The sequence below is a fragment of the Schistocerca gregaria genome, chromosome 8, assembly GCF_023897955.1.
Source record: "Schistocerca gregaria isolate iqSchGreg1 chromosome 8, iqSchGreg1.2, whole genome shotgun sequence".
Lineage (NCBI taxonomy): Eukaryota > Metazoa > Arthropoda > Insecta > Orthoptera > Acrididae > Schistocerca > Schistocerca gregaria.
The window spans coordinates 499,437,442-499,461,403 of record NC_064927.1 but is presented as its reverse complement, the minus strand read 5'-3'; the positions used below and the strand labels follow the sequence as shown (position 1 = coordinate 499,461,403).

The following is a 23,962-nucleotide window of genomic DNA, read 5'->3' as shown; positions in this document are numbered from 1 at the left end:
GTCAGAAGTGTGCGTCTCAGATTTTAATGTGTCTGTTCTTCCACGTATGGGCGGAACATTCCATCAGTAAAGATTTCAGTGTCGTACTTCTAGGTGATTGAAAACTTACTTCAAAATTATATTGAAGAAAGAAAAGGCGTAAGCAGACGAGAAGAATGAAGTCAAATAAGAAAGGGCCAGGAAATTCTCACGCGAAAGTTGGTCATACTGGACAGTTTACGAAACACTAATATCTTGGATATAAATCATTTGTTTGTTTTGCCGGTAGGCAGGGAGTGATTAGCAGGTGAGGAAGTTGAAGGAAGACAGAGTCATGTCATCGAAGTCGAAAGTAGTTGTAATTACAGGTATGGGTTTCCTCGTGACGTTGAGAGTTTTGTTTCTTTGTGGTGCGTTGATGTAACCAATGTTTCTGAATTTTATTAGGAGCTAGTTCCGGCATTGGAGCTGGTGCTGCTATTAGAATGGCAAAATTGGGTTGCCGCCTCGTTCTTTGTGGTCGTAACGAGACTAATTTGAAGAAAACAGCAACGCAGTGTACCGAAGCTGGTCTGCCTCAAGACGAGGTAAGATGACTGATTAGCCTGTTCACAGTGCAACTTCACTCCTGGCTCGTTAGTATTGTATGTTATTTGAAAAAACGAAATGCATCGTTTATGTGACATTAGCGCATGAACATTCCAAACTAGCTTTAAACAGCAGTAAATATTTTGTTACTTTATAGCGTTCAAAAAGTGCGGCACGGTACATTATCAAAGCACTGTGCTTCTTTGGGTTCCTAGTCAACACTTTCTCCCGTTTTCAGTTTGACATTTGCTCACCCATATTTTCTTTTTTTTTTTTTTTCTGCGTCTGTAGACGTTACTATTAAATGTTTCGCTACTGTTTCAGTTTTACACGACAACTTATAAGAAGTGCTGTTCGGACTGTCGTATTCACAAAATTGGCAGTATTTGTTTCTTGGGTTTTGCCGCTAGTCGTGTTGAAAAGTTTGAGTATATTAACAAATATGTCTGAAAATGAATATTTGCCTCCCAACTTCTTTATTGCTTGTGAAATAATTGCTAAACAATTATATTGTTACAGTTTATTCTGTTACTGAATCCATACAAAAGAAATGTTTTTAGTTTTCTGAAGACTGTTATCTGGCATCCAGAATGAAATCTTAACTCTGCAGTGGAGTTTACAGTGATATGAAATTTCCTGGCAGATTAAAACTGTGTGCTGGACTGAGACTCCAACTCTGGGCCCTTGCCTTTCACGGGCACTTGGTAGAGCACTTGCCTGCAGAAGGCAAAGGCCCAGAGTTCGAGTCTTGGCCCGGCGCACAGTTCTAATGTGCCAGTAAGTTTGTTTTATCTTGTACTTTTAAATATTACATCACAAAATTCTAACATTGTCACAGGAGATGAATAAGTAGCTGAATTGCCTTTATGTTCCAGGTGTTATGTGTGGTCGGAGATGTGACCAGTGTGGATGATTGTAAGCGCATAATAGATGAAACTATTGGCCACTTTGGACAGTTGGATGTACTGGTAAGACAATCAAGAATTATTTCTTCTGCAGATGTGTCTTATAAATAATAAAAATACTGTTGTATCACTGTCTATTGCTACAAACTCTAAAATTAAACTAGAAAATACTTTGTGAAAAGTTAAGTTTCAAGCTGCTGTGGAAATTATCAGTTTTTATAATGTATAGTTTTTTCCCCTATATGAGGTGGGGACTGTGGTTGTAGTATGAGAGACTTTGCAGCAAAATAAGCTGTGTATATTTATTGGACTACTAAACTCCTATTTTCAGGTGAATAATGCTGGACAGTTAACCCCAGGATCAATATACAACATGACTTTAGAGCAGTATGATAACACAATGAATGTGAATGTACGGTCAGTTATCGTGCTTACTCAGCTAGCAGTTCCTCATCTTGAGAAAACAAAAGGCACTATCATCAATGTTTCCAGCATAGCTGGTATCAGATCTGTAAGTAAAGTTCATTTCCTGTTTTATTGCAATCTTATTAGATTTGTGTCTTCGTTTTTCATACGCTGAACATCCACACTCTCCTAAATGTAAAATTCATTATTACTTGGGCACTAGAAGTGTAGAATTTAACTGATTCCTTTCTGAAATAATATAAATATACACCTTACAAAAATCAAATTTATATTTAAGCATTAGGGTTCAATTCATAAAATAACTTTAAAGTTTATTGAAGATCAACTTTGTACAAGTTTTAATAGAAAACATGGCGGTTATTTAAGAGCTCATACCTTTCACATTGCATGTTTTCATGTTGAAGCAAGATACTTAACTAGCAGCAAGCAGCACTATAACAGTGTGCACACAACAATAATCTACATCTTCACATATACTGTGCAAGTCACTACATGGTGGGTAGTGAAGGGTATTTTGTACTCCTGCTAATCATTCCCTTCCCTTTCCTTTCCCACTCACAAATGGAAATGGAGGAAAAACAGCTGTCTATAAGATACCATTCAAGCCCTGATTTCTCTTATATTGTTTATGGGCCTTATGCAAAATGTAGATTGGTGGCAGCAGCAGCAGCAGCAGCAGCATTCCACTGTTGACGGCAGATGCTAATTCTCTAAACTCACTCAAGTGTTTCAGGAAGACATTGTCTTCTTTCCTCCAGGGATTCTCATCTAAGCTCACAGAAAATTTCCCCACCACTCTTGCACTGATCAAACCAATGGGAAGCAAATATAACATTGACATCTATTCAAATTATTTTGATGCATTCCTTCAGCCTGACAAGATGGAGGCCAAAAAAATCAATCCTCAGTTAAGAAGGGGCAACTGAACCTACCAACACTGTTGTTGTTGTCTTCAGTCCTGAGACTGGTTTGATGCAGCTCTCCATGCTACTCTATCCTGTGCAAGCTGCTTCATCTCCCAGTGCCTACTGCAACCTACATCCTTCTGAATCTGCTTAGTGTACTCATCTCTCGGTCTCCCTCTACGATTTTTACCCTCCACACTGCCCTCCAATGCTAAATTTGTGATGCCTTGATGCCTCAAAACATGTCCTACCAACCGATCCCTTCTTCTGGTCAAGTTGTGCCACAAACTTCTCTTCTCCCCAATCCTATTCAATACCTCCTCATTAGTTACGTGATCTATCCACCTTATCTTCAGCATTCTTCTGTAGCACCACATTTCGAAAGCTTCTATTCTCTTCTTGTCCAAACTAGTTATCGTCCATGTTTCACTTCCATACATGGCTACACTCCAAACAAATACTTTCAGAAACGACTTCCTGATACATAAATCTATATTCGATGTTAACAAATTTCTCTTCTTCAGAAACGCTTTCCTTGCCATTGCCAGTCTACATTTTATATCCTCTCTACTTCGACCATCATCAGTTATTTTACTTCCTAAATAGCAAAACTCCTTTACTACTTTAAGTGTCTCATTTCCTAATCTAATTCCCTCAGCATCGCCCGATTTAATTTGACTACATTCCATTATCCTCGTTTCGCTTTTGTTAATGTTCATCTTATATCCTCCTTTCAAGACACTGTCCATTCCGTTCAACTGCTCTTCCAAGTCCTTTGCCGTCTCTGACAGAATTACAATGTCATCGGCGAACCTAAAAGTTTTTATTTCGTCTCCATGAATTTTAATACCTACTCCAAATTTTTCTTTTGTTTTCTTTACTGCTTGCTCAATATACAGATTGAATAACATCGGGGAGAGGCTACAACCCTGTCTCACTCCTTTCCCAACCACTGCTTCCCTTTCCTGCCCCTCGACTCTTATTACTGCCATCTGGTTTCTGTACAAATTATAAATAGCCTTTCGCTCCCTGTGTTTTACCCCTGCCACCTTTAGAATTTGAAAAAGAGTATTCCAGTCAACATTGTCAAAAGCTTTCTCTAAGTCTACAAATGCTAGAAATGTAGGTTTGCCTTCTCTTAATCTTTCTTCTAAGATAAGTCGTAAGGTCAGTATTGCTTCTTGTGTTCCTACATTTCGACGGAATCCAAACTGATCCTCCCCGAGGTCTGCATCTACCAGTTTTTCCATTCGTCTGTAAAGAATTCGCGTTAGTATTTTGCAGCCGTGGCTTATTAAACTGATAGTTCGGTAATTTTCACATCTGTCAGCACCTGCTTTCTTTGGGATTGGAATTATTATATTCTTCTTGAAGTCTGAGGGTATTTCACCTGTCTCATACATCTTGCTCACCAGCTGGTAGAGTTTTGTCATGACTGGCTCTCCCAAGGCTGTCAGTAGTTCTAATGGAATGTTGTCTACTCCGGGGGCCTTGTTTCGACTCAGGTCTTTCAGTGCTCTGTCAAACTCTTCACGCAGTATCGTATCTCCCATTTCGTCTTCATCTACATCCTCTTCTATTTCCATAATATTGTCCTCAATTACATCGCCCTTGTATAAACCTTCTATATACTCCTTCCACCTTTCTGCCTTCCCGTCTTTGCTTAGAACTGGGCTGCCATCTGAGCTCTTGATATTCATACACGTGGTTCTCTTCTCTCCAAAGGTCTCTTTAATTTACCTGTAGGCCGTATCTATCTTACCCCTAGTGAGATAAGCTTCTACATCCTTACATTTGTCCTCTAGCCATCCCTGTTTAGCCATTTTGCACTTCCTGTCGATCTCATTTTTGAGACGTTTGTATTCCTTTTTGCCTGCTTCATTTACTGCATTTTTGTATTTTCTCCTTTCATGAATTAAATTCAATATTTCTTCTGTTACCCAAGGATTTCTAGCAGCCCTCGTCTTTGTACCTACTTTATCCTCTGCTGCCTTCACTACTACATCCCTCAGAGCTACCCATTCTTCTTCTACTGTATTTCTTTCCCCTATTCCTGTCAATTGTTCCCTTATGCTCTCTCTGAAACTCTGTACAACCTCTGGTTCTTTCAGTTTATCCAGGTCCCATCTCCTTAATTTCTCACATTTTTGCAGTTTCTTCAGTTTTAATCTACAGGTCATAACCAATAGATTGTGGTCAGAGTCCACATCTGCCCCTGGAAATGTCTTACAACTTAAAACCTGGTTCCTAAATCTCTGTCTTACCATTATATAATCTGATACCTTTTAGTATCTCCAGGGTTCTTCCACGTATACGACCTTCTTTCATGATTCTTAAACCAAGTGTTAGCTATGATTAAGTTGTGCTCTGTGCAAAATTCTACTAGGCGGCTTCCTCTTTCATTTCTTAGCCCCAATCCATATTCACCTACTATGTTTCCTTCTCTCCCTTTTCCTACACTCGAATTCCAGTCACCCATTACTATTAAATTTTCGTCTCCCTTCGCTATCTGAATAATTTCTTTTATTTCATCGTACATTTCTTCAATTTCTTCATCATCTGCAGAGCTAGTTGGCATATAAACTTGTACTACTGTAGTAGGTGTGGGCTTCGTATCTATCTTGACCACAATTATGCGTTCACTATGCTGTTTGTAGTAGCTTACCCGCATTCCTATTTTCCTATTCATTATTAAACCTACTCCTGCATTACCCCTATTTGATTTTGTGTTTATAACCCTGTAGTCACCTGACCAGAAGTCTTGTTCCTCCTTCCACCGAACTTCACTAATTCCCACTATATCTAACTTTAACCTATCCATTTCCCTTTTTAAATTTTCTAACCTACCTGCCCGATTAAGGGATCTGACATTCCACGCTCCGATCCGTAGAACGCCAGTTTTCTTTCTCCTGATAAAGACATCCTCCTGAGTAGTCCCCGCCCGGAGATCCGAATGGGGGACTATTTTACCTCCGGAATATTTTACCCAAGAGGATGCCATCATCATTTAATCATACAGTAAAGCTGCATGTCCTCGGGAAAAATTACGGCTGTAGTTTCCCCTTGCTTTCAGCCACTCGCAGTACCAGCACAGCAAGGCCGTTTTGGTTAATGTTGCAAGGCCAGATCAGTCAATCATCCAGACTGTTGCCCCTGCAACTACTGAAAAGGCTGCTGGCCTCTCAACAGATACCCCTCTGTTGTGGTTGCACATACGGTACGGCCATCTGTATCGCTGAGGCACGCAAGCCTCCCCACCAACGGCAAGGTCCATGGTTCATGGGGGGAGGCTACCAACACTAGATGCCTGATTTGCCCTTTCAAGTTAAGGGGTTGTCTGTTGTAATATACAGAAAGAGAACAGTACACTGACCTTTTTCTTATCTATATTTTTTGAATGTACGTTATGGTGGCAAATATGTAGTGGAGCCTGAAGTACAGGATAGGTTGAAAGGTGATAATTCGGTTGTGGGTTGGTGAAGCCAACGAATGTGAAAATGTAGCCTTAGCTGCGGTGAAATACTGCTGTTGCATAGCCGGGGGCCTAGATTAGGTCAAAAGGTAAGTTTAATTGTGTGATGCCTAAAGTGGTGTTGAAGGCTTCCATTAATTCCTCAAGAATGGGTTGTACAAGGATTCTGTATGTGCTCATCTTGATAGAGAGGTACACTTTCCTGCACTTCTCCCAATAAGTGGAAGTTGACCATTCGCCTACCCTGCAATTGACCTTATGTGTTTGTTCCATTCTATGTCACTTAGCAATGTTGCACCTAGATATTTAATCGATGTGATTGTGTCAAACATGACACCACTAAAGCTGTATTCAAACGTGAAGGTTTGTTTTCTCTACTTGTCTGCATTAACTTACAGCTTTTCACATTTAGAACAAGCCGACATTTTCACATCAAGTAGAAATACTGTCAGTCATCCTGTATTGTCCTACAGCCACTCAAGATGACTTTTCCCATGCAGTACAGTGCCATCAGCAGTCAGATTGCTGCGCATTCTAGCTGTCAGATCATTAATGTGTATAAAGGACTTGAGCAGTCACAGCATAGTTGCATGGGGCACTAGTGACAGTACATCTGTCTTTGATGAACACTTAGTGTCCAGGTCAACACACTAGGTTGTATTACTTAGTCTCAAAGCCACGCACAACTGATAGTTTATTCTCTATGCTTGGGCCTTTGTTAAGTCAGCAGTATGGCACTGTGTCAAATGTGTTCTGGAAATCTCGGAATGAGGAATCTTCCTGTTGTCCATTATCCATGTTTCTTGAGATATTCTACAAGAAAAGGCCAAGTAAGGTTTGCACTGTGGTGATGCTTTCCAAATCTGTTTGATTTGTGAACAGGAGATTTACTGTGGCAAGGAAATTTATTATATTCAAACTTACAAGTTAGAACAGAACACACTCAATAATTCTGCAGCAATCTAATGTTAAACATAATGGTCTGTAATTTTGCAGATAATTGTATTTGATAGTGCAAGGTAAGGGCTCAGTGCTACAGAATACTCTATGTAAAAGTGAATTATGATTTGATCTGGAACTGACAACATTGTTTTCAACTCTGTTAGTTATTTCTCAACACCAGGCATAGTTATTTCTAAGTCCTCTAGTCATGAATTTGTGGGTGTTCGAGTAATGTTATGTCTGTATAATCCTCCTGCATGAATATTATTTTAAACATAAAATTTGAAACTTAGCTGCTTTTCGTTGTACCAAACTGATCAACAAGTGACAGAATAGAAATCCTCGATCCGAAAGTGATTTTCACGTGGAGTCAGAACTTCCTGGGTTTCTTGGCAAGCTTTTGTGCTACCATCTGAAGCTGGAAGTAATAATGTGTGGCTGTGGCATTTTGTTTGCCAGGTAACACTTTTTGAGCAGGAAAAGCAAACTGATAGTCTGGACTGAGGATACAGTTGAACTAAAATATGATTATATGAAGATGTTTCAGACATGTCCAAAAGAACAGATACCATTGGTGGCAATGCAGCTCTCTTAGAATGAAATAATTAAGTTAAGACCCTAAGCTGTCAGCAGGTGTTGATATTCATCAACAGGGACAGTAGAGAATGTGTGCCCTGACTGGGACTCGAACCCAGGATCTCCTGCTTACATGGGAGACGCTCTATCCATCTGACATCTCTTAAAGAACGGATACGGTCTTCATATAGTTAAGGCTAACTGGCCATTGACCTCCTCCTATGCTGGATGCACATGCATTGCCCGAACTCTTATGGGACTCGGTAAGATTTTCTGCCGCGAGTAACAAGTATAATGGGCAGGGGCACTGTGAATGTAGTGTGTGGACGTTAAGTTGGGAATGTGGGTCTAAGGCTAACTGGCCATTGACCTCCTCCTATGCTGGATGCACATGCATTGCCTGAACTCTTATGGGACTCGGTAAGATTTTCTGCCCCGAGTAACGAGTATAATGGGCAGGGGCACTATGAATGTAGTGTGTGGACGTTAAGTTGGGAATGTGGGTCTCACAGGGAGTGTGCAGGGGATAAAGCCCTGCAGTCACACTATCCTCTGTGCTCAGATGGAAGGAGCATCTGCCATGTAAGCAGGAGATCCCGGGTTTGAGCCCCGGTCGGAGCACACATTTTCAACTGTCCCCATTGGTGTATATCAACGCCTGTCGACAGCTTAAAGTATAGATTTAATTATCATTTTATAAAATGTGATTCTCGAGAAAAAATGCTTATCAATATTCCAGCTCTCTCTCTCTCTCTCTCTCTCTCTCTCTCTCTCTCTCTCTCTCTCTCTCTCTCTCTCTCTGTCTGTCTTTCTCTCTCTCGTCCTCTGTCATTCTCTCCCCCCAAATCATCACTATCTTCAGATGAGTATCCCTAGACATAAATTGTATGAAACAAAGAAATAGTATTCCTGCTCATCCATTTCAAAAACAACCACAACATGACTGCTTCAAGAAACTATATAACAAAATGAATTCAGAAGGTCAAGTTGGTAGACTGTGAAATGTGTGTGTGTGTGTGTGTGTGTGTGTGTGTGTGTGTGTGTGTGTGTGTGTGTGTTTTTGTTTTTGTTTTTGTCCATGTTTTGCTTTCCTTTTGTGAGCTGTTGTTTGTTGACATTACATGTTAAACAAATAAATAAAAATATAAAAAGAAATTAAAACGGGCATGTGCAAGTAAGACTTGTCAGTGTTTTGTACAAGGGCAATCATGTATGTAAATAGTTCATGTGTAGGTTTTGCTGAAGATTATGGGAGTATTCAAATATGTGATGAAAATGGCTGTATCTTTTGATTGCATTGACTTAGAAACTTAATTTTTTCATCATTTTTTTCTTTGACTCTATTTCAGAAGTATTTACATGTAACATTTACAAGTGGTTTAGAGTCAACATTAACAGTTCAGTGTAAATTATTTTGATTTTCTGTGAAACTGGTGGAAAGGGGTTCGATACACAGGACGCTGCAGGAGCAGCATATGTATTTTGTTATCTTTCATCTAACTTTTGTAGAACACTTTTAGCCCTCTCTGTATCCTTTTCCCATAAGGAGATACGATCACCTACTTTTGCCAGTCGAATGTGATCTGGTACAGTGTTGTTCTTGCTTGGAATGGTTAATGGATGGCCTTTCTATGTGCTGAATGTGAAGTCACCTATCTATTGTTTTGTGACTTCTAATCAAAAGTTCAGTTGATCTTTGTATCAGTCTTTCTCTTTATTCATTTTGTACAGTATAAAGGCATTTACAGTTTGCATGTCTAGTGTGAAACAAAGAATCTGATGCCACCACTTACTATGTTGACATACTGCAGAATAAGTTAATTGACGTGATCTATACCTTCCGTTATATTATTGTATGTTGTTACAGCTGTTGGATAAGCAATATGGCTGTTAGTATCATCCTTATTCTTCCTTGAGACAAGTTTGGTGCCAAAATAGTGACAGGTTTGTTGTCCGTCCGATTTATAGCTGGAATACCATGTTTGCATTGGCACTGAAATTCTCTCATTTTCAAATTGAGTTTCTCTTTTATCATTGAAGACAGTCCTTTCTGATTTGCTCTCGCAGTGCATATAGAAAACAAGTACCTTCATTCAACGGTGTTTGCATTAGATTCTCAGTGGTAAGAAGTTGTGAAATGCTACCGCAAAGTCATAGTGTTTCAGGTCTTGGATCAGGCTAATGACTACACACTCTCACAGAGAATTTTCTGTTGCGCCACTGTCTGATTTTTTTGTGTATGAATATCTGACTTTTTGACATAGCCTGTCTCTGAGTCCACTAAACACCACACCCAATATCCTTGTTTTGTTTTATTTGGTTTCAGAGCCATATACTGCTGAAGAGGTGTCTGTGTCTTGAAAGGTATTATGCTTAATCCAGTCAATACCTTACTGAAAGTGTATGGCTTACAAATTGTGTTGGTCTTAAAGGTTATAAAAGACCTGACCTTGTGATGGTTATCATGATCTGAATGCCCTTTTTGCAGGATTCAGCCTATTGTCATTTATCTGAATAGTTTGCATGTCATAGGCTTCAATATATAAGGCTGACCAAGAGCAGGTTTTGAATTCCAGTAGTGCAGTTTTATTGGGGAAAAAAAAGATTCATACCAATCCAGGCCTGTAACTCGTCTGCAGAGAAATTTCTCCAGTTATGTCACCTTTTTTACGGTCTAACCAGATCGCCGTTTTTGTTTCAGTTGCTCTGCATACAGATTTGTCTGCTGCACCATGTGCTCCAGTATCTCAGAAAGGAGGAAATTGTCTGCCTCTGTGCTGTATTTTGCAGTGGATGATTCACAACTTGTACAAATGTCAACGTACTGAATGGCGGAGTCCTGGATCACCAGTCTCAGTCAGATGGCAACCTTCGAGAGCAAAGACAAAGTGGATCATGTTCTTTGATAGTAAATGATTATAGTTTGATCCACAGATGATGGAAGTTCACACAGTTCAAGACGAGGACGGGGATTGCATTGTTGGTGGTTGCAAAAGACAGTTACAGTGCACATAATCAAGTACTTCACACTTGATGGAAACATGTATCCCACAATTTGTGACTCTCCCTTGCACATATAGAATTTCTCGCGTACCACCACCCTCAGCTATGACAATTCGCAACAAATGGAATAATAATTCACTAAATAACTATGATCATGTTAAATGGTTCCAACATTCTTAAGTGCTCATAACACTGCTGAATGCTCATTGGCTATTCGAGAACATGTGACATAGGTGCGCAGAATGAGCCTAAATTCAACTGACACAATTTGTGCCTCCAGCTGCAGTTCACCGTGCGTAAGTTCCTTCATGTTAAAAAGTGAACCAAGCTCTTTACATCAGTGTCTTGCAACCAGCTATTCAAGTCACCCTGATTTGTGGCATACTCTGGAGTGGGTCTTACTGCATAACAGTGAAAGACCGCATACTGCTTTACCTCTTATCTAGTATCTGGCTGTCCCACATCCACCATATTCATGTGAGTGACAAGGCGACCGAAAGGAGAGCTTTGAGATATCATAGACATCCAACAGGATGTGACAAATGACTATACAAGAAACACAGTTCAAAATTTCCCTGCTTGCTTACAAGACCTCCAGGAATGTTGGCAACTGTGTGCAAATAGCCAAGGGGAGCTAGTATCTTTAGTTGGTAAGTGCAATTTTCTGTTTTAAAAGAAAAAATAGCCTCTCTTGGAACATTTCTGATAAAGATCGTATCTAAAGGACGAAGCAGTTTGTTCCGGCAACAATAGGATCTCAAGAGCAACAGAAACTGATTATAACTGTGTTATGATAAGGATAGTTGCTACTCACCACAGATAGGCACAACAAAAAGACTCTGATCAGGAAGTGAACTTTCAGCCACCAATGCCTTTGTCAGAAATTTCCGATGAAACTGGAAGCTTTTTTTCCCTTGACAGTCTTTTTGTTGTGTCTGTCTGCGAATCAGCATCTATGCTGGATGGTGAGTAGCAACTATCCTTTTCATAATATTGTTACATTCCATCCTGGATTTTCCTGTGTAGAAACTGAGTGTTGTGACAGTGTTAATAGAAATGGTGCAGGCTACTGCCATAAGATGTCAGGCAAATTCAGATGTAAGTTATGTGCCCAAACGTTTTGGGATACTGCAAGTTGACGGTAAGTATGCTTCCTAAGAACCCAAAAGGCATATTAATTTTGTGGTAAGTATACTTCGTAAGTCCCTATTTAGAAACTACTTTTGTGGTAAGCATTCTTCCTGAGGACCTTATTTCATGGAATTTATACTTCCCACAGCCCTAAAACCTACATTTCACAACAAACAGAAACTGCAGCTGGTGCAGCAGTCTACCAATAGATGCAAGGAGCATACAGAAGTGGCATGTTGTGTTACCATAAATGCAGCAGAGAAATCTAGTTACTGCTAAGTGTGTGTCTCAGGGACTATGAAAGGTGTTACTTTTTTGTGAATTTTTCAAAAGCAGTAGAATAGTGAATGGACCAAAGACAAAGTAAACTCTTTTGTCAGTCAGTAGCTTTAGGTTAAATTTTTGAAAAGTGAAAAATATTGTTTCACAGATACTTACGGCTTTTGAATCAATATAATCTGATACTCTGTTGCTTGTTCTGAGTAAGGAATTTGTCTTAAATTCTTCTCGATAAACTGTATGGTATAAAAGGTTTATAACTTTCTCATGTAGAATCATGTTTCAATAACAGCAAACAAGAAGTAAGAACTCGAATTTTTGGAAAATGTCAAGAGGTTAAAGTAAACACAGATTGATCACACGCTTTGTGTGGATGAAATTATCAGAGGCATATATTTTTAAGCAGACGTAGGTTGTATGGGAATGAATATATGTTGCTTAACTTCTATTATGCGTGTTTTAGTAGCTTTAACTATACTGTTGTGGAGCAGGACATTCCCCACGTGTGAATAATATGCTGTTCAAAATTGATGTCATTCTGAGAAGTCTCTCTCTTTATACAGTGTTTTCAAGCTGAAACTTTAATTATGGACAGCCTGTTCATGTAAAGTTCTGCTAATATTGAAACATTTAGTAGCTTTTTCCTGTCTGTTATAAAGAGCTGTTTTTGCTCATTTCTTTTTTGGCCTACGACATGCATCTGTTCTGACTCTCTGGTCTTATTAAAACACACACAGTAACAAAACATCACAATGAGTAGTCAACAGCAAACATTTATTATGTATCTCATGATGGACTGAGGTCAACACAATAGCTACTGAAAGTGACTTACAGCACAGAAGTTCAGTAGCACAAGATATGCAACCATGTTGTGCATAATGACGCATAACCAAAGAAGTTCAATTTAAGATATTACCAGTAGGTGAATCAAGTGTTTCAGCTGTGAAAGGCAATAGAGAAACATGTATTTCCACTTTTTGTCTTGGTCATACCCTTTCATTGTAAGGCAGTGCGTGCGCCTGTTGCTGACGAAGGCCTTTACGGCCATAAGCTATAATTGTGTGTGTCTTTTTGTCGTGCCTATCTGCGACTCAGCATCTTTGCTATATGGTGAATAGCAACTTTCCTTCTTATAATATTGTTACACACCAAATAGATGGACATGGTGGGACACGCTGTTACATGAGCAAGCACAAACCTGAAAGTGTTTCATCTTTCAATATAAAAATGATTCTTTTAAAATATTTATAGAATAATTGTAACACTGTGGAGCAGGTTTATTTTAACTGAAATTGTTTGCAGTTTCCAGGTATCTTGGCATATGCAATGTCCAAAGCAGCTTTGGACCAGTTTACACATTGCCTTGCACTAGAGCTTGCTGATCGTGGAATCAGAGTGAACGCTGTGAACCCAGGTGTTATTGTTACTGAGGTGCACAAACGTGGTGGCATGTCTGATGCAGATTATGAAAAGGTAAAGGTTCGCATTCTGTTAAAAACTTATTACAACCCACAAATAACACATGTAACTGTGAAGGTAGATTTACTTTCAAGTAAATTGTGCCAGGAAAATGTGTTAAAAAAGGAGAAAATCTACTGTATTTCATTCAGAACTTTTCTTCTTACTAGAGTGCAAAAGCTTATTTGCAGGTTGTACAGAAAGGAGGCTGCACTTGCGAGAGTCGAAGGACATAAAGGGAAGCAGTGGTTGAGGAGGTCATAAGACAGGGTTGCAGCCTATCCTCCATGTTATTCAGTCTGTAAATTGACTGAGCAGTTAAGAAGAGTAAGGAGAAATTTGGAGAAGGCACTAAAGTTCAGGGAGAAGTAGTAAAAAGTTTGACGTTTGACAATAAAATTGCAGCGGCAAAAAACATTGTTTAAAAAGGCAGATAAAAATTCACTGGATGCCTTCCTCAGAAACTGCCTCCGTTCTTTCCAAACTATGTAAGTGTAGACGAGATGTGGCTTTGTTAGGAAATAGTGTCAACAGGCGTTGAGAGATTTATACCAGATTAATTAATAAGAAATGTAATTGATCCCACATGGTACACAACACAAGTCAGAACACTGTTGCAGAAGCAACAAAAAACGTGCCAAATTTAAAAGCACACAAAATTGCAAAGATTGGTGAAGTTTTACAGACAGTTCAAATTTAGCACGATCTTCAAAGTAAGCTGCTTTTGACAGCATCCAGAGTACAACTGTTGTATTAAGGTTTCCAAGCTTTTGGAGGCTGTGGTTGCTCCTGGTAGAAGGCTGGAAGGGGAAGGTAGAGGGGTGGAGGAGGAGAGGACTGGTCAAATTTAGGAAAAGGGGTGGAGTTTGGAAAACTCGTCCAGGGTCAGGGGAGACTTACTGTTGGGAATGAGAAGGGGAGATCTTCACTTTTCATCCCATCTGGTAAGTCTCCCCTGACACCGGTGCCCTGGGAAACATTTTTGAACTCCACCCCTTTTCCAAAATTTGACCAGTCCTCAAAGGAGCTGCAGCCTCCAAAATATTGGAAACTTTCATACCTTTGTATGTGTGTTCCCCTACCACCACCTGGTGAGTGGATTTTTTTCTGTATTGAACGGAATTACAATGATCTTAAATTGGAATGATCATATAGATAATGTTGTGGGGAAGGCAAACCAAAGACTCGGTTTTATTACAACAACACTTAGAAGATGTAATACTTACCAGATAGGATCGATAGAGGACATCAGAAAGGTTCAAAGAAGGGCAGCTAGTTTTGTGTTATTGCAGAATAGGAGAGGGAAAGAGTGTTTCATGGATACGGCACACGAGTCGGGGTGGTGATGGTTAAAACATAGGCATTTTTCTAGCAGCGGGTTCTGTTCATGAAATTTCAATCACCAACTTTCTGCTTGGAGTATGAAAATATTTTATTGGCACCCACCTAAATATGGAGAAATGGTCTTAATAAAAAAAATTTGAGAATCAGAGCTTGCATGGAAAGATTTAAGTGTTCATTTTTCCCTTGTGCTGTTCAGAGTACAACAGGAGAGTAATGGAGTGAGAAGTGGTTCAATGAGCTCTTTTAGCTGAAATTTGTCACTGACAGTGAAGGACTTCCAAGAGCGGTTGAATGGAAGGATAATGTCCTTTAAAGAGATGCTGTTGAATTAAATCAAGTGGTGCTGAAGGAATTAGGTTAAGAAATAATAAACTAAAAGTAGTAGTGTTGTTTGGGCAGCAAAGGAACTAATACTGGCTTAAGTAGAGAAGCTATAAAATGCAGACTGTCTATAAAAGTGAATCTGAAGTATATAAAAGCCGATCATGATTGGACATGCCGTCAGTGCCTTACGAGTGCCGCGAAAAACGAAACACTGTACACACTAAAATCAAAAGAAACAATAATAAGGGTTCTATCAGACGATTTAGTGACTATAACAATGAAATACCAAGAACTCCAGAAGAAATATCAAGAACTGGAAATAAAATACCAAGGATTGGAGCAAAATCATCGCCTAGCATAAGATGCCGTAAAAGATCTTTCTACGCAAAAAAAGTGGCGAGTGCCGATGCCGACTAAAGCATGTAAACAAACAGTAAGTACAGCTTCGGTGATACCGCTATCCAATAAATACTTGGTTCTAGACGAAGACTGTAATAAAACAGCAAATAGGGATGAACCAAAATCAGTGACTAAACGTCCAATAAAGTGCACAGTCAGGAAAATTTTTACAACTAATAAAACAAGGAACTACAAAAAACGAGTTCTTGTGCTTGGAGATAGTCACGCCAAGAGAATCGCCGAGAAAATGAATGAATACAGTTCATCATTTACGGCCGCATGAATAACTAAGCCAAGCGCGCCTTTGACCGAGATAACGAAAAACAGTAATTCACTAAATGAGTTATCTAAGAATGACACGGTCATAATCATGGGTGGAAGCAACGATGTATACCGAAACGAGGGTAAATTTGCCACACAATGTCTAAAAACAACACTACTGAACCTCAAAGTGCCGAATATCGTAGTCACAAGCATGCCTCATAGAAACGACCTGCAGGACAACTCAATCGTAAATTTGGAGCTTACAAAAATAAATAGACAATTTCGTAAAATATGCAAGTATTATCAAAATGTAAGATTCTTTGAGCTTCCCAATTCAAGAGAACTGTTCACGAAACATGGTCAACACTATAACAGCGCTGGGAAGTCGTGCATTAGCAAAATGCTGACAAAACTAATACAAAAAGACGACCACGCTGTAAGAAATACAATTGCAATACAGCCAGTTTCTATCAAGGAAATACGAAAACACCTTAACAGCTGCATAACTAGAAAGTCAGTCGCAGCCACAGCATCAGTGCAGCCAGGATCATCACTTGAACAAGAAGAGGCAGTGCCAGAATCATCTTCAACAAAAACAGCGAGAAAATGTGAGGATCCAACGGAAGAAACAGTGGCCAGTCCATCAGTCAGTAGGATAACCATAACACCCCATCACCAAAAGGATTTTTTAGACCAAAGCAAGAGAAACGTAAAGACTACAAGGTAAGCAGTGCTCAGTGCTTCTCAGTCTTCCACCAAAATATGCAATGCATAAGAAACAAAGTGCAACAATTAGAAGTGGAACTGCAGTCTATTGACAGCTCATTTGTTTGCTTAACAGAACATTGGTGTAACGGTTCAGAATTATCAAATGTAGCACTACATTCATACATTCTAGCCTGTCATTACAGTAGAAACACTATGAAATGTGGTGGATCATGCATATACGTGAAAGAGGGGATTATGTATAAAATTAGGAATGACGTCATGGCATTAAGTGAAGATAAACACATAGAAATATCTGCCTTAGATATAAAAAACCTAGATGTATTCCAAAGACTAACAGTACTATGTATTTATCGTGCTCCCAGTGGTGACATGGACACATTCGCTACAAAGTTAACCCAAGCATTAGATATGGTCTCCAGCCCCAAAGGCAAAATTATCATTTGTGGAGATCTAAACATTAACATGATGAACCCAGATATGTTGTACAATAATTTTCTGAACATTATGTATGCCTATGGTGTATCACCACTAGGATAACCAGACATTCAGCTTCAAGTATATGCTAACAGACATAGAGAAAGATAGATGTGACGTTGTCATAGATGACCTTGGCATCACAGACCATTCCAGTCAGTTATTAAAATTGGGTATAGAATTAGATAATAACACTAAAATACACAAGTACAGTAGGGTTTTCACTAAGTCAAAAAGAGCTCTATTTGCTGCACTACTTAACAGTGAAACATGGTAGGAAGTGTACAGAGAACCTACTATAAATGGGAAGTTTTCAAAGTTTGTCAGTATTTAAATTCAGGTTTGAAGAAGTGTTCCCTAAAGTTCTAAGAATCACTAAATCATGCAACAACAACAGCTGGGTAACCAATGGGATAAGGAAATCTGCTGAAACGCTCAAGCACCTCAGCTCAATGAAAAACTACCATAATGATTCAGCATTTCATAACTATTATCATAGATACAGAAAGATCTATAGAAAAGTATTGTTAGTGGCTAAAAGGTACCAAAATGACAAATTTATAGAAAAAGCCAGTAATAAAATCAAAGCAGCATGGAAAATCACCAAACAAGAAAGTAATAGGAAAAAATTAAAGCCAGTAAACATACAGTTTCAGCACAATGATACCAAAATAAATGATCCCAAAAAACTAGCAAACTTTGCCAATCAATATTGCAGTAACATAGCTACCAGACTGCAACAGAAGTTCAACAAAACAAAGCAATCACAAACTCTGAACAAAATAGCACACACAATGATGCTACGACCAACCACAGCAGAAGAAGTATCTAATGTTGTGAGTAACCTAAAATGTAAAAATTCAGCAGGCATAGATGAAATACCTGTGTGCTTACTGAAGGACTGCATAGACAACATCAAAGACCAATTAGTGCACATCATCAATGAATCCTTCTCCATGGGTTGCTTCCCAGAAATACTAAAGCATGCAAAAGTCCTACCTATATATAAGAAAGGTGACCCAGAAATCATAGAAAACTACAGACCAATCTCATTACTGTCATCCTTTTCAAAAGTCATAGAGACCATAATGAAAAACAGGCTCATGGGGTACTTAACAAAGTTCAATCTTCTGAGTAAAGAGCAATTTGGTTTCTGGGCTGGCAAAAGCACAAATTCAGCTGTAGCTCACTTCTCAAATGTTATCCTCGAAGCACTAGACAAAGGAGACCACATAACAGGGATCTTCCTTGATTTGACCAAAGCATTTGACACGGTAGACCACACAATTTTGCTAAACAAACTAAATGCACTAGGAGTAAGAGGAGTAACAAACATGTGGTTTCATTCATACCTGCAAAACAGGGTCCAACAGGTGGAGATCACTCAAACCAACTCCAATCACACCTTTTAAACCCAGAATACATCAACATAGGAGTCCCCCAAGGAAGTGTGCTGGGCCCAATCCTCTTTTTAATATACATAAACGATTTTCCACAAAGTGTCAAACATGGTGAATCAGTACTGTTTGCTGATGACAGTAACATCCTAATCAAAGCTGAGTCGCCAAGTGCACTCAATGAAAAAGCTGAGGAAACACTTAAGCATGTATGCCAATGGATAGAGACTAATAAATTAACCCTAAATGTAAAAAAAAAAAAAAAAAAAAAAAAAAAAAAAAAAAAAAAAACACCAACAGTATTAGCTTCCACTTAAACAGAAAACCGAACAGTAGCAAGCTAAAAGTTAATGACGAGCACATAGAATGTGCACCATCAACAAAATTTTTAGGCATGCATGTCGACTCTCAACTAAATTGGACCAAGCACACTGCGGTACTTGGAAATCGAATAGCTTCAGCATGCTATGCACTTGGATTATAAATTCAGTGTGTAGTAGCCGGTGTACTAGAACTGCATATTTTGCGTATGTCCACTCTATAATTAGTTATGGCATAACCTTCTGGGGATCAACAGAGCAGAACATACAAACAATATTTAAGTTGCAAAAACGGGCCGTACGAATCATAACAAAAAGTAGCAGTAGATCCCATTGCACAGAGTTATTTAAATCTTTGGGTATATTGACAGTTCCGTGTGAATACATTTTGCAGACAGTAATATACATAAAAAGACACATTGACCAGTTCCCGATATGCACATGACACCAGACACAGACAACACTTACACCTCTATAGGAAAAACAAATCAAAAACTCAAAATAGCATGTTATATAATGGAATTAAATTATACAATAAACTTCCACAAGGGATCAAAGACATAAGCAAAATAGATAACCTGAGGAAATCGCTAAAAAAAATCTCTCGGAAAAGTGCTTTTATACTGTCATTGATTACTTGAGATGATGTGAATGCATAGAAATATGTAAAAATTAGCAACTGTGTCATTAAGTGGTTTAAAAATGCATCTTGTTATAATATTCATGAATTCCGATTGTGACAATTATAAATTTGTGTACCTATTGTATATACTCATGTTGACAACATCCATACAATCCTGATTGTCTACGGATGGATAAATAAATAAATAAAATATTACAAAAAGCATTTCTGAAAATGAAAATTTGTCACAATTGGGGTAAACGTAATGTTCAGAAGTCTCTTCTGGAGGTATTTGTCTGCAGTGTAGCCTAAATGGTAGTAAAACTTAAACGATGATCAATCCAGGCAAGAAAAGAGTAAATGTTTTTGAAATAGGGGTTCTATAGAAGATTGCTGAAGTGCAGGTGGGTAGATAAGTAATTAACAAAGAGATACTGAATCGAGTTGGTGGAAAAAGAAATTTGTGGCACAACAGCAATAGGCTTGTACGAGATGTAGTGTGAAGAGCAGCATGAAGCTAGTCATCAGATTGAAGACAACAACAATAACTGCATTGTCCCATTTTTCCACAATGTAATAATGTTACAAGGGGCATGTGAAATAAAAAAAATTCCAAAAACATCTTATTGAGAATGTGCATTCACATTTCTTGCCAGATTAATGGACTTTATACTGTTAATTGAATCAACAGTGGGTTCTTGGTGAAACATTGTAAATTAACTAAACAAACACTGTTTTATGCTTGTTTCACAAATTGTATTGTGGTTGAAGCTTGTGTTATGGTTACTGCACAACCTAGGTTTTGGGTCATAAGCCCATTTTCAAGTACATTATTGATTCCAAAGATAATGCATGGTATACCTTCCTGGTACTTGTGATGAAGCTTACTTGATCTTCCTTAATTATGACAATCTTTCAGCCTGCAGCTGATGTTCAGGTGTACGAATACACAGCCATTGAAACATTCAGTTCATAGATTCTAGAGCAATACAGGCTGTGTTTAACATGTGTGTACACCTAGGCTGAAGCTGTGGTGCAGGCGGTACCAAGGGAAATTTGGTGATCACCAACCGACAAAAAACATTTTAGACTGATTTTTTAATTAAAAACCTATAATGCGGCATGGGAGGTGTATCATTGAACTAAATTTTACTACATAATTTGTGGTACAATGAATTGATAACATTAATAAAAGTAAAAACATAAACACTATTTTCTTAAAAGAGAACAAAAGTAGATATTTATGGCCATGCAAAAATCAGTGTTTCAATTTTAAAAAGAAATGTACTATGTATAAGCAAATATATGTGATTGGCGAATGATTAAGAAGTGGAGCAAAATAGCAAATTTAATTGCATTTAACTCAGATACAATACTTGCCAGACATCCTTCATTAAAATGAAAGTTTCAGACATTGTTGCTGTCTAACTAATTTCTTTGTAATGAAGCTACATACATTCTAATTTCAAACTGCCCGATTTCCATTAAAGAGCCTTTTGTGTCTCAGTGACTTTGCTACTTAAATGCCACATATTTGACTGGGAACAACTGGGAATTTGAGAGAATGAGTTTTGAGAGGTGAATGCTGGTGCTACCAACTGAAAAATTCGGTCAAAGAAGCTAATACAAAATAATTAGATTTGTGCCTTTTATTATTATAAGGCAGTCTGCACTACAGTATAAAAAAAACCTATTTTAATTGTGTGGGCCCCTAGCTTGTAGTGAAAATGTGCCCCTGTGTCTAATAGGCTGAAATAGGTATCACTTGCCATTATTCTCGGTGTCTAAAAAGAAACAAACCATTCACTTTGGACAAGTTGATTACACATCGTGGACAGCCTTTTTTAAAGATTTCAATATCATGAGCTGGTAGTTAATTATTTATGTTTTTAAATCCTAGAAGGAAAATTGTCCAGAAATACATGTGTGTCTGAAAGGACAGAGGGGGAGGGGGTACTCAATGCTGCACACTTATTTACATGTAACTTCAGACTATAACTGTGTAGATTAGATTCAGTTTTCGTTCCATAGACCTAAAAGTGAGATGAATCTTGTGGTTGTGGAACAAGTCAGAACGTATAACATAAAACATTTGAATATAACACTCATTACCCTGATCATTTGTCAGGAGATTGTCAAAATAGGTGAATACATTACAGTAAAATGGAACTGCTAATATTTACAGAATCAATACAGTAGCCTCTCAGGATGAAACATAGTGCTGTCAAAACTGAAATGTAACGGATGTTTTTACTGAAGCTGGTCTAACAGTCCCTGTTAAGATATTCATCTGTAGAATAGAAGGAATTACCTCTCAGAAAGTCTTTAAAGGTCTGCTTAAATCGTGCTTTTATTGGAAGCTAAGTTTTTAATGGTTGCTGGCAATTTATTGAAAATACGTGTTCCTGAATATTGGGTCCCTTTTTGGACCAAGGTAAGTGATTTTAGGTCTTTATGTAGACTGTTGTTATTCTTAGTATTGAGCTGTTGGTTGGAAATAGAGATATATTACTTGCAACAAATTTAATTAAGGAATAAATGTACTGAGAATCCTGTTCCTTGAACAGGTTTCTGCAAGATGTTCTTGAATTTACATCACAAATGAGTGTTATTACACTCTTTTGCACACTAAAAACATTAGCTTGGTTTAAAGGTTTTCAGAAATTACTGCAACCAGTCGCCTTTTATGTAGATGTATTTTATTTAACCATGACCGGTTTCGAGCTGCCTAGCAACTCATCATCAGATGGTATATACATTTAGTGCTTTTTTGTACCCATTGTGTGGGTGGTTGAGTATCTGTGGCTAGACAGAAACGAGAACAAATAATCGCTACATGTGGTACAGTAACACGAAATATTTACAGCATAATTTATGTTTAACGTATAAGAGCAAATAATCACTACATGTGGTACAGTTACACGAAATATTTACAGTTTAATTTACGTTTTGAGGTGTTACTTACAGATAAATCTTTCTGCAGGTATATATATCTCTTTTAGGACGTATTTTTGAAACCATTGTGTCTTGTTTTTCACAATTTCACAAGTTAAAACTTTCACTAGATAAAAGTAATATACATCTAGTGAAAGTTTTAACTTGTGAAATTGTGAAAAACAAGACACAATGGTTTCAAAAATACGTCCTAAAAGAGATATATATACCTGCAGAAAGATTTATCTGTAAGTAACACCTCAAAACGTAAATTAAACTGTAAATATTTCGTGTAACTGTACCACATGTAGTGATTATTTGCTCTTATACGTTAAACATAAATTATGCTGTAAATATTTCGTGTTACTGTACCACATGTAGCGATTATTTGTTCTCGTTTCTGTCTAGCCACAGATACTCAACCACCCACACAATGGGTACAAAAAAGCACTAAATGTATATACCATCTGATGATGAGTTGCTAGGCAGCTCGAAACCGGTCATGGTTAAATAAAATACATCTACATAAAAGGCGACTGGTTGCAGTAATTTCTGAAAACCTTTTCACACCACAGTCGCAGTGTTCCACATCCACAATGGATAAAAGTCTTATTAGCTTGGTTTAACGAGTTATCCTAGAATATGACCCTTTATGACATAATAGAATGAAGTAAGCAAAATACACTATTTTTTTATATTTATGTACCTCCTACACCTGAAATCATTCTCACTGCAAATACAGACTTGTTTAGGCGCATCAGCAATTCTGTGGTTTACTCTTCTCAGCTGAATTTATTATAAAGTATTGGAATCCTGTTTCAATATGTATTTGTCAACTGTTAGTCTGTGGTGGTTGTGCGAAAGCATGACATTTAGTAGCACTGTAATTTTTTGGCAGTTCCTTGAGAAGTGTAAGACAACACATGCTCTGGGGAGACCTGGGAATGTCGAGGAAGTTGCTGGTACTATCGCTTTCCTGGCTTCAGATGATGCATCTTTCATCACTGGTGTCACCCTTCCAGTTGACGGAGGAAGAGGATGCATGTGCCCACGATAAATATGGTACACCATAAACTTATTCAGAAAATAGTTCTCTGAACTACTGAAATTTCTAACAATATATTTTTGTAGAGTGATGGGATATATTTTTCAAAATGCGAGAAATTCCTTGTTATGAAAGTATTTGTAACCAGTATTTTTTAAAACATTGTTTGTGTTGAGGAAAACGGCTTCCTATGATAAGATATACTGAAGTATTAATTATAATGTGTACTTACCATGTTTAACAAAGCCTTGCACTTAATGATTCAATAGCTTTAAAGGCAAATTCTTGAAGAAAGAATGTTACAGAAGTATTTTTCTAGCTTTATGGATTGTCTGAGCAGTTCATATGGTGTAAAACAGTATTCTTGTCCCTTAGAAAGAATGGAACTGTTGTCTCTATTAAAGGTTGCTGGTATCTTACATTGTGTCTTTTTTTCACAACCATTT

General features: G+C 38.1%; 1 protein-coding gene across 1 annotated transcript; it reads left to right on the top strand.

Moving 5' to 3' along the window:
• Window positions 1–229: 229 nt before the first annotated feature.
• On the top strand, window positions 230–23,935 carry LOC126284205 (3-oxoacyl-[acyl-carrier-protein] reductase FabG-like). Its single transcript, XM_049982970.1, has 6 exons — window positions 230–347; window positions 427–566; window positions 1,443–1,535; window positions 1,804–1,983; window positions 13,509–13,679; window positions 23,370–23,935. The coding sequence occupies exons 1-6, from the start codon at window positions 314–316 to the stop codon at window positions 23,526–23,528; spliced, it is 777 nt and encodes a 258-aa protein (XP_049838927.1). The 5' UTR covers window positions 230–313; the 3' UTR covers window positions 23,529–23,935.
• The last annotated feature ends 27 nt before the right edge of the window (window positions 23,936–23,962 follow it).